The sequence below is a fragment of the Bradysia coprophila genome, chromosome IV (assembly GCF_014529535.1).
Source record: "Bradysia coprophila strain Holo2 chromosome IV, BU_Bcop_v1, whole genome shotgun sequence".
NCBI classification, from domain to species: Eukaryota; Metazoa; Arthropoda; class Insecta; order Diptera; family Sciaridae; genus Bradysia; species Bradysia coprophila.
In genome coordinates, this window is record NC_050738.1 from 8268833 (window position 1) to 8279855 (window position 11023).

An 11023-nucleotide genomic window follows, 5' to 3' on the forward strand; every position below is an offset into this window, starting at 1 on the left:
TTTTTTAATTGTAATGTTGAATCAACTTGATTAATCATTAACAAATTTACATGAGAATTTATCGCTATACCGTAATTTTCTGACCTCTACAATTGGCTGATAAATCCTTGTATCTATTACTAATTAGTGATAGGGAAAAAAGGTTAAGAGGCTCAGAGTCGTCAGTTTTGATACAAACCAAATACTATGGCTCCATCTCGTTTTTAATTCGAATGAAACGCTTATGGTTGTTCTTAATATCTTTCAAATAAAACAAATCAACAATGGATTGACAGCTACGCACCCGCAGCATCCATTTTTGAAAACTGTTCTAAGTTTGAACATCGCATCGCGGAAAACCAAATGTCCTTCGTGATAGAAAAATTGTTTTTTTTAATTAATTTTATTAAAATAAAAACTGATACGAGACCACATTACCATTATAAATAACAAAAAGATTGGTTTAAACAGTTAACCTGTTTGTGTCTCAGTGTTGCATTAACAGAAAATGAACCTACTGTGTAATTCACGCCATAAATGCGCCACAAATTCAAAATGGAACGTGCGAAGGTGTGTCTTCCGCAGCGTTGCATCGCCCCATATTCATTGTATAAGGGAGCGTTGAAATTTACTTTTCGGCTCATTTTTAATTTATTCGTTCACACAAAATTCAAATCCTGAAATCGTAAATTAAATGTGAAACATAATTGTCAAAATCAAGTAATTTACTAAATTTGAGTCTACAGTTTTGCTAAGTAAGGTTCAAATTAATAGGGTGAGCGTACCAATCCTCGGACAAGAATGAGTCCTCGGACACCTATTGTTCTTTAATTCATAAACTTTTTTTATGAATGAGAGAACAATAGGTGTCCGACGACTCATTCTTGTCCGAGGATTGGTACGCTCACCCTACTATAGCCTCATCTCTTTTAATTGAAATGAAACTCGTATTGTGTCTTCATTAACAATAGAAAATCGAACATCGAAGACACCCATCATAGAAATATTGTGAAAACAAAATGGCCGCCGTGATAGAAACAAAATTGTTTTTGATTAATTTCTTAAAAATAAAAACTTATTTCAAAAAATGGAAAACATAGTTTTGTGGTTTGTTGTTGTTTTGATATAACAACTTATGTGATTATTCTCGATGTACTGCCGAAAAAATGTACCTAAAATGGAAAAAAATTTTGCCTTGCAGACGTGTTTTAATTGTGATAAATAATTGTGAAAATCAAATAATTTTATAAATGCGAAAACACATTTTTGTTAAGTATGGTTCAAATAAACCGTTAATCCCCTTTTTGCTGTATTCCATCTCTTGAATCCTGAGAATTATGTTCCTAAACATGCCCTATTTTTCGCTCAATTTTGGTTCTTGTCCAAAGCTAAACCCTTGTACCCTCTTAAGTATTCGCGACTTGAGTTTGTACTTTCATGTTCTGGTCTTCCAGATGTATGTACCTAATAATGACCCTCTTTATTCTTCATTTTTTGGCAGTGTGTCTGAACTGAAAGCTTGGAACCTCTTAACTGGTAGACTGTTGTAAGGTAACGAAACACTTCATGTACAATGTAATGTTTGTTCCCTTTTTGTGGTATTATTTTTAATCGCTAATTTTGTTTTACTTTATATTTCGAATCGTCAAATACTGGGGCAATGATTCGTTGCAATTACAAGTATTTTCTGGTCTGGTTTGTTATCATTGTTATTTGCATTTAAAAAATGATTTACATGCCGTAATGGTAATGTGTATATATGTGTAACCGCTAAGGTATTGATGGAATTAATAAAGACAATATAAATTGTTTTTTACCACATTTTCTTTTTATTGCGCGGCTAGAGTCTGTGACCAGTGAACCTTCCACCACCATTATTGACTTAAGTTCCTAACAAATTTAGATTTCATACATAATCAACATAATCATTAGTGCCGCAATTTGTGCAAGTTACTAACGACGATGCGGTTTATCATTTTATCAATTTTGTTATTTTCTTTGATCTGAATACATAAGTCTCCTTTGAATGTCCTACTTAAAAAAACGAACATTTTACCATCAAGACTTTCGTCGCACTGTGACTCTTAAAGTCACATTGAAAACGACTGAAAAATGTTTTCCATTTTCTAAACGTAGACTTTCTTTAAAAATATGCTTTCATTAGACCATAACTTTCTTTCTCGCAAGTTTAACTTTAGAATTTCTGATGGTAATATTCCATTACGCATTGTATAAGCTGCATAAAATAAGAAGTGTTAAATTAATGTTTCTGAAGAGACAAAGACATCAAACGACGAAAAACTCTTTGAATTTCTGTTGCTTTTGATCACATATAACTTATCTATGTATATACAGGAACGAGGAATATGCATAAAAACAATGTTACCCCTTCGTTACTTCACTTTTATTCCATACTTTCAGTACATTTTAACAAGCTCTTAAATAGAGCTCTTTAACTTCTGGCTGTAGATGCGAGAGGAGTATTATTCATCGTCATTAATGTATGTCGATGCATTCATGTGAACATTTTGAATATTTCTCAAAGAAAAATTAGGTAACAAGAAACTCTGCTGCCGTTCATATAATATTAGAAGGTTGTGTAATATCTTCCACATTGCTTTTGAATTACCTTTCTATTGTAAAGAGGAAAACATTTGATGAAAACCCACATCTCGTGTGAGCTGTTTTGAAAATCTCCATACATTTTATATGTATGGTGGAGTAAGAAAACCTTTATTTTGAATGGTTTACATAACAATAGACTGGGAAAACAAATTGTTGAAGTTATGGTTTTTGATAATTCATGATTTTGAGCAGAAATTGTGCAATTTAACTAAATGATGTTTCGGTGTGGATGCATGGATAGTCAAAGGTTTCGAGATAAAGTTCAAAATTCCAAATAATGTTTTTTTAGTGCAGAACTAAAAAAGATGAAATTTTTGTCTGTAAATTTGAGCTTTATCCGAAGTTCGTAATTTTTAGGTTGCAGAGATTCATTACGTATGAAACTTTCTACGTATATAAACTGAAAAATGATATTCAAAAAATAGTAACAATTAAAATTTATTTTGAAAATAATATTTAAAAAAACAAATGGTTTGTCCGGTTGCGTCCGTAAAAAATACATGGCGCATTATCTGGTGCAATCATATTTATTTCGAGCGCAATAATAATATCAGATATTTCATTTATTTATGATTCGCTAAACATTCACATGCAAAAAGATATGACATGCATCGTATAGGTTGGATGTTTCTTTTCCAGTGTCGCCATGGTCTGATGTGAATATAGTATCTTTGAACTGCATATTAAATAATATCAGAGTTTAGATTTAAATCTTCTTCTTCGAACAGGGAACCAAATATTTGTCGACATTTATTTTTAATAAGGAATTAACACATTTTTGTTTTATATAAGATCTGATATTTCACATATTCTGACAGCTGTTCTGTTGTTTTAAAATTTTAGAATTTTTCGCCGTTGAAATCTTTGGCGCACCATATAACGACCAGATTACTGAGACAAAATCCAAAAAACCATTCAATATCAAGACTGTCAAATTTGTTGGTCTAGAAATTATGTAGAATTTATTGACAACGAAAATGTGATAATTCTTTAATTTCTTAAAGTGTATCCACAGGAATAACTAACAAAGTAGTAGATTCAATATTCTATTCAATTGAAACATAGGTAATGGGCGAGGCATTGGGCCATTCACATCGTAGGCGCACGCGCTAAATGATGAATTTTAGATCCCTCGCACGCAAAAAAATATAGTGACAATTTTTTGAAAATTTAGGAACGCACACTTTTTTTGTAGACTATTTTTGCGAACTTTTTCACTCTTATCCTCAAAATTTTCCCTATTTTCCCCAAAAATCCCTCTTCTTTAAACTTTGAACCTTGAATGGTGGTTTGGATTCGAATGTAACTTCCGAATAACACGTACTTCGGTTATTGATACGTGTACCGGTGTACCCTTTACATGACTTATAATAGCACAAATATCAAGGACGGAAGTGCAGCAGAATTAGAAGCGAAATGGAAGCACATCCATCGCCAAAAAATAAGAGAAATTTATTAAATGACACATTATTTAATGATTTGTGGCATTTGCATTAGAAACATTGGGACTGTGGTGTAGGAAAGCATATAAATTAGGTAAAATACGCATTGGGTAATATCTGTAATTTTTTGATTATTTCTAATTTTGTAAATTTTTCGAGTTCAATTTTTGTTTTACACTCGCGGAATCTTGACAAACCACACATTTTCTTTTTCGCCGTTTAGTGGTTTTTTGTGAATTTTGCATGCATTTTTATATGGACAAATGAGAAACTCAAGTAAAACACAGAAACAGAAAATGTGTCGGTTTTCAAAATTCCGTGTGTGTAACGTCCAAATCAAAACAGATCGTGAAAAATTGCATTAAAACCAACAAATATATCAAGGAAAATCAGAAAAATAGAAAAATCAAAAATAGCTGTTACCATCTCGGTAATATGCTAAGTTCCATCACAACAGAAATTAGGTCAAAAGAATTTTCCAAGATAAATATCAGAATTGCTATCCAACGCGGAAATGGGAACATTTACTTCCTGTGATAAACTAGATGAGGTCTTTTCTATTCATTATTCATTGAATGTAAAAACTTGAAAATTTGTGAAAAATAAAACTGTTTGTTACATGGTTCGCTACAATTGAAATTGCAAAGTCATACAAACAACAACTTACTATTTCCTTAATCCACTAGGTAGTCTTCGAATATCTTATTTGAAATAACAGCGATGTAAAACAATTGTCGATGAAATTATACAGACAGTAACATTCTGTATAAGACAGTATATATGTGCGCTCACAACACACTATTACAATTTCATTGATTTTGAAGTCCACAGGCGATAACAGAAAGCCACAAGAAATTACCACAAATAGCAAACTGAAAATTTTTGCCTTCAGCTCTAATTTATTATTGAAAATGTTGGCTTAAAGTTTTAGTTTAGTTTGAGAAGTTGACCGATTTCATTGAAAAACAATCATTATTATTGCATTTTGTCCAAGTATTATTTAGTTGTTGAACTTTATTTTCGGTATAACTTGGATTGTCTTCGGCTCGACCATAACATATATCTGTGGTGGGAAGTGGAAATGTGATGTTTATAAATTTAATAATTTATCATCAATGGGAATTTGTTACACGGGAATTGTCTAATGGCTGTAAATAAATCCACAAATATAGAAATTGAAGTTGAAACTTTTGTTGCCGATGAGGTTCATCAGGAGTTACCGCTGAGTGAATTAAATAATTCCATCAACGCAGAACATGGTATACAAGTGGTGTTATATGGGAACGATTTTTGTTTTGTTTTGTAGATAATAAAATGTTCATTTATTCATCAAAATAGATGGTGTTGATGTTGTTCCCGATCAAAGCATATGTACTCAAAAGGAGACCAGTGAAGTAGACTCTTCTCGACCGAATGAATTTGCAATGACCAAAGGAATTGCTGAAGGTAATATGCAAACATTTCCAGCTAAACATTAACGTCTGTTGGTCACTCGATTAATATAGTCTCGATTATGTTAAATCTATTTCTGTAAAATATTTCAATATTTTAAACTTAGCAACAAACTTCCAGAATATACAAACGAAAAACAAAACACCTTCAGCATTATGCATATATTATAGACAAAAGATAGAGTCGACACTCGCAGTCGAATATCTCAATTATGCATGTAGATTCCAATTCAAAGATGCATGATGCAATTTGAGTATTGCTCTTAGCAATGTTTCGTGTAAATGGAAATTGGTAAAAGCATAAAAGCCCTTTTAACAGAAAATGACGAAGATCCCTTTTGTAGTTTTTGTTTTTATGTAATGCTACGTGACAAATGGCAGCAATTATCTTGTATAAATTTGCAAAATATCAATGCTGTACTGAACACTTAACATTATTGCATTTGTATATTTACATTATATCGAGAAACCATTCACTTCGGTTGGTTCGAATGTACGTTGCTGCACAGATATTCGTTCGGTCTGTGTTGTCAGTCTATGTGAACATTTGTGACATTCACTCAGGGTGGCGGAGGGGGCGAAGAAAAAGATTTTTTGAAGTTAATGAAAGGTTCTTATTCATGTAAGAATACAAGTAGAATTGATTTCACTCAAAGGACTTTCCATTATATCAATAGTAACTACAATATTACTGATGACTCTGGACAAATAATCTTTTCCAGCTAGAAATTAATGACCTGACCAATTATTCTATTTTGTAGGTAATCCTGAAACCTGACCAAGTTTAACTTTCGTGAATTTCTAACGGGTTTTAGATCAATTCATGTGGGATTAAATTGCAATGAAAAGGTTCGGGTCAGATCAGGTTCAGATAAGCTGACCTCAGGCTCATCCTTGTCTTTACAATTTATTCCTTACTGGCTGTAAAGACAACATGTTTTACAGCCCGTACCTATATAATGTGCAGTAACATCCCATTTGGGATAAATTGGATTGTGAGAGCATGATCGAATTCGAACGGTATATGCATACCAAAATTGTACCATTAAATCAGCAAACATAAAATATTCAAGTCGTTGAGCATATAAAACTTCATTTATGTATGTACACTCTGTAAAACACCTCTTCAAATTTATACTCCCTTTACCTACCAAGCAGTTTTTTAGTATTATTTTTTTTTTTTTATTTACCGCTTATAACTCAGTTGCAAACAAGTGGTGCTAATCGGTTGTAAGTGTATGAGTCTATAACACATCATCCATTTACCCGTTTACCAGTCAGACTGATCGAACCCTTACTTATTAATAGATTTTCAATTGTAGCTTTATTCCCTATGGTACCTATAAATTCAATTTCGCTTGATTAGGAATGATGGACATAGCCCTGTTAACTGCAAATTCAAATCAGCTCCGATTTATTATGTCATATAACATGGAATCGAAAACGTACTACTTGAGTCTCGGACTGATTATCGCATCGTTAATATTGCAAATTACCGTCGGCTTCGGACTTATTTATAAGGTAAACATTTTCGATAATAATTTGGATGATCGGCACAAAATGTTTCCGTTTATGCTGAATTTTCAGAACTACAACAAAAAGAAGAAACGAAAAACGGAAACCAACAAAATTAAAGAAATATTGGTGTCACTTATCTTTCTGATAACGGTCATTAACGTACTGGGAGCTGCGTTTACCACAACAGATAAAGTTAGCGAATGACTTGTATTGAGTGGTTAAAAAATTGAAATAAATAAGACTTTGAATTTGTATATTGTAAGAATAAATGAACTACCCGAATTAAATAGCAGATCTATCAGTTACTTCCATCACACTCGTTCACAAGACAGCAGCAAATTTAACTATTCTATTACTTCCATCGATTAACCTATCACATACGGCAGGCATATTAACAGCTTTAATATCTCATTTGATCAAAGATTTTCAGGGAATAATTTCAGAAATCTTTTACTTCATTTATTTTGAACAAGATTTTTGCTATAAGACCTCTTTAGTCAGAGCTTGTCGTTTATTATTACTGTCGTTGTTGATAACAGATGACAGCCGTCTGTAACAGGTTAAAATACAGTCTTTGACATTTCCAATGTCTCACTGTCAAATTTTTCTAAAAATTTCATTGTGTCATTGCGAATTCACAATGACATTCTTTAAAAAAAATGACAGTGAGACATTTGAAATGTTAAAGCCTGTATCTCTAATCGATTGACTTCAAATTTTGTACTTCAATTTTATAAACATGCATTTTACTATTTAAAGGATGTCATTATTTTCGTTGTCGTTATCGACAACAGATGAATAGCCGTAGATGACAGGTTGAATTGAACTAGTATATGATTTTTACTTAAACGTAATGCTATCTGCACATGGAAATTTATTTTGAGGTGAGTTTGTGGTGAATTAATGTATAACAAGTTGTAATAGTACATTACGTTGGATGCTACGAAAGTAATTCATTACAAAAAGACACAATTTTGTTATACGAGCAAACTCACTCGCCTTCCGCTCGGATATGCAAACTCTACACTTGCCTCGAAAACAGTAACCGAAGCTTGTTGCTCAAAAACACGAGTGAGTTTGCGAGTTCTACAAAATTGTGTCCGAGAGCAATGAATTACGTCGCAGCATACAACGTATTCTGGTTTATTGCCTGCTCATGCGAAAATTGACTATTACACGGCTGTTCTGCAGAAATTCTACATAAATTCAGTATCTCAATAAACCAACACCAACAAAACAAAAATAAATCTGTTCTTCCGATAAAACGTTTACAAACAAATCTAGTGTGCTGACGAAATCGCCTCACACGCTACACGTCTCCTAAGAAAATGATCCCGAAAACAGCACTCGTGTTACATTAGTATTGTCGCAACAGTAGTTACAATTTCGTTGATAACATGTTGACATTGAATAGTTTCTCGCAGTTAGTATCGATGAAGACGCATTGTTTGTGCAATTATTTTGTTAGTCCTTTTTAATGTTTTCAAAAAAATGTGCAACAAAGTGTAGTGTTGCAAGCAAAAGCATTTAGTGTTACAAGTGAAAAATACAACGAAATGTGTGGCCATAAAGTGTTACTTCGGAACATCAATATTATTGTTACAATATTTAAATTTGGCCGACAATTCTGTGTTGCGAATTCTTCTAAAAGTATGTTGTAACCAGATTACTTGCGTAACAAGTTTTTCTGAAATAACTGTGTTCATCGATCAATATTTTTATCAAAAAAATGTTATTTTAGCAACATTTCTTACATTCTTTTTCGATCGATCGATTCATTCAACAAAAAAGATAAAATGAAAGCAAGTCAAATTTTACTTGAAAGAACTGTCAACTTGAAATAAACCCCAAATATCCCTAGTGTAATGGGTCACTTTCGCAGGGGGTAAACAGCCGTGTAATAGTCAATTTTCGCATGGGGTAGGCAATAAATATATTTATCACATACGCGCGGTGTTCGGATGTCAAAATTACTTAAATAGAAGAATAATTCAAAGATTACACTTCAGGTCTATGTCGTTGTCTCGTTTTCGCAATATTCACCGCATCATCACGTCGACGACAATCATCACGGGTGGTGAATTTTTGATGAGAAAATCCGCTATTTTATCGCGTTTCTGTATCTTTGTGACCTCCAAACTTACAGCCCAACCTTGCTTCAGAGGAAATTGAGCAAAACCTAACAACTCCCTTGACTGAAAGTCAGGGTCTTTCGCCAGAAAATACTCTAAAATGTTTGTCCCAAAAGTTGTATGAAATGTTATGAAAAACGTAATTATCTTGAACAAGCCGCAACAAATTTCTATGAAATTGATTTTAAACGACGCAGAATTAACTGAGGTTAAGTGTGACTATGTAGGATTAAGGATCTGGAAGTTAGACTCAAGCGAAGGTTTTTGTATCTGTGATTTGTCATGCTTCGGAAGTTTAACAACGGAAAATGAAATGAAATTGTCTAAAAATATATTCAGAAAATTAATTGCGAGTCAATGGACCTGACCCGCCGAAAAGGTGTGGCATAGTTTTAATCTGTCACATACATCTGATTAATCTGTTATCGATAACGACGACAAAAATAATGACAAGCTCTGGGTAATATGGTCATTTATACAGTAAAATGCATGTTAAAAAAATTGAAGTACAAGATTTGAAATCAACCGATTAACAATATGATCGATGGAAGTACTACACCCGATAATAGCACTGGTCATATATTTACCGTCTGTAACAGGTTAAAGAGATTAAAATAAACAATTATACTTTACTATATCTAAAATGAAATTAGAAAGAATCTTCACTGTTTTGAAAGAATCTTCACTGTTTTTTAGACCCGTACGAAGTACTGGGGTCTTATAGGTTTACGCATACGTTTGTAACACGTCGAATTGGACTCCCTGAGTAAGGGGAAACCTATTGTGGTTGTCTAGAGATGCCAAATCCGCGAGAAAAAAAAATGTCCGTCTGTCCGTCTATCCGTCTGTCCGTCTGTCCGTCTGCACGATAACTTGAGTAAAACGCATCCGATTTTGAAAATTCTTTTTTTTTCCGTTTGGTAATGTCAAAAGACAGGCTAAGTTCGAAGATGAGTGATTTTGGATCGACCCCTCCCGAGCTGTGGCCCAATAAGTGCTCTACGGATTTTCGAAGATATCTCCGGACATTTAAACGTTAAACTTGTAAGTGATACGTCAAATAAAAGGTATTTACAATACCGATCGACAAAAAAAAAGTTTATGGAAATCGGATGACCGACTCGTGAGTTAGACCCCTTGGTGTGGAACAGGCACAGGGCGGCAAGCAGTTTTTGCTTGTAGGTCGGCCACATTTGAACACATTTCGTCTGTTTTAGCTTTATTAGATAGGTATTGACCGTACCAATCAGGGAAAAAATTATGAAATTATGTTCTCCGGAGCGTGAGCTAGGTCTCTTGGAGTGAGCTCTTATCTGGCTACTCGGAAATACAGTGAACGCGGTGTATTTTGACAATATCTCGAGTAAATTTTGACCGAATTTCATGAATTTTTTTTTGTTTAAAAGGTATTAACGAATGTAAAGCGTCGGTACTATTTCCGGTCTTCTAACAAAATGGCTGCCGGCGGCCATATTGGATTTTAGTAAAATAGAAATATCTTGGGAAAAATGATACTTAGAGAGTTTCTGTTAACATGGAAATAATTTGTTATGTGTGTGGGGTTTCAGGGATTCCATATACGGACATCTAAATATACCTATATACAGCTATATTGAGCTATATACAGGCATGTAGAGCTATATAATAGCATATATTTATCTGTGAAATGTTTATTTATAGTGAAGTATAGTTAAATATAGCGGTATATAGCTGTTTAAATAGGAATTTATTTGCCTCCGGCAATTTAGTTGTATATGATAACAAGGCAAAGAGTGGATAATGTAAGTGATTTTAAAGGGAGAATAGTTTTTCAGCAGAAAAGAAAATGAAGTAAGAGAAATGAAGAGTTTCACATTAAAGGCTTTTGATACGAATA

The 11023-nt window shown here is 33.2% G+C and overlaps 1 protein-coding gene across 1 annotated transcript; it reads left to right on the plus strand.

Annotated features, from left to right (window-relative positions):
- Nucleotides 1-4955: 4955 nt before the first annotated feature.
- LOC119066875 (ninjurin-2-like) lies at nucleotides 4956-7304 on the plus strand. The gene is made up of 4 exons (XM_037169549.1): nucleotides 4956-5305; nucleotides 5385-5492; nucleotides 6864-7018; nucleotides 7085-7304. Exons 1-4 carry the CDS (start codon nucleotides 5191-5193, stop codon nucleotides 7217-7219), a joined length of 513 nt encoding a protein of 170 aa, XP_037025444.1. The 5' UTR covers nucleotides 4956-5190; the 3' UTR covers nucleotides 7220-7304.
- Nucleotides 7305-11023: the final 3719 nt, after the last annotated feature.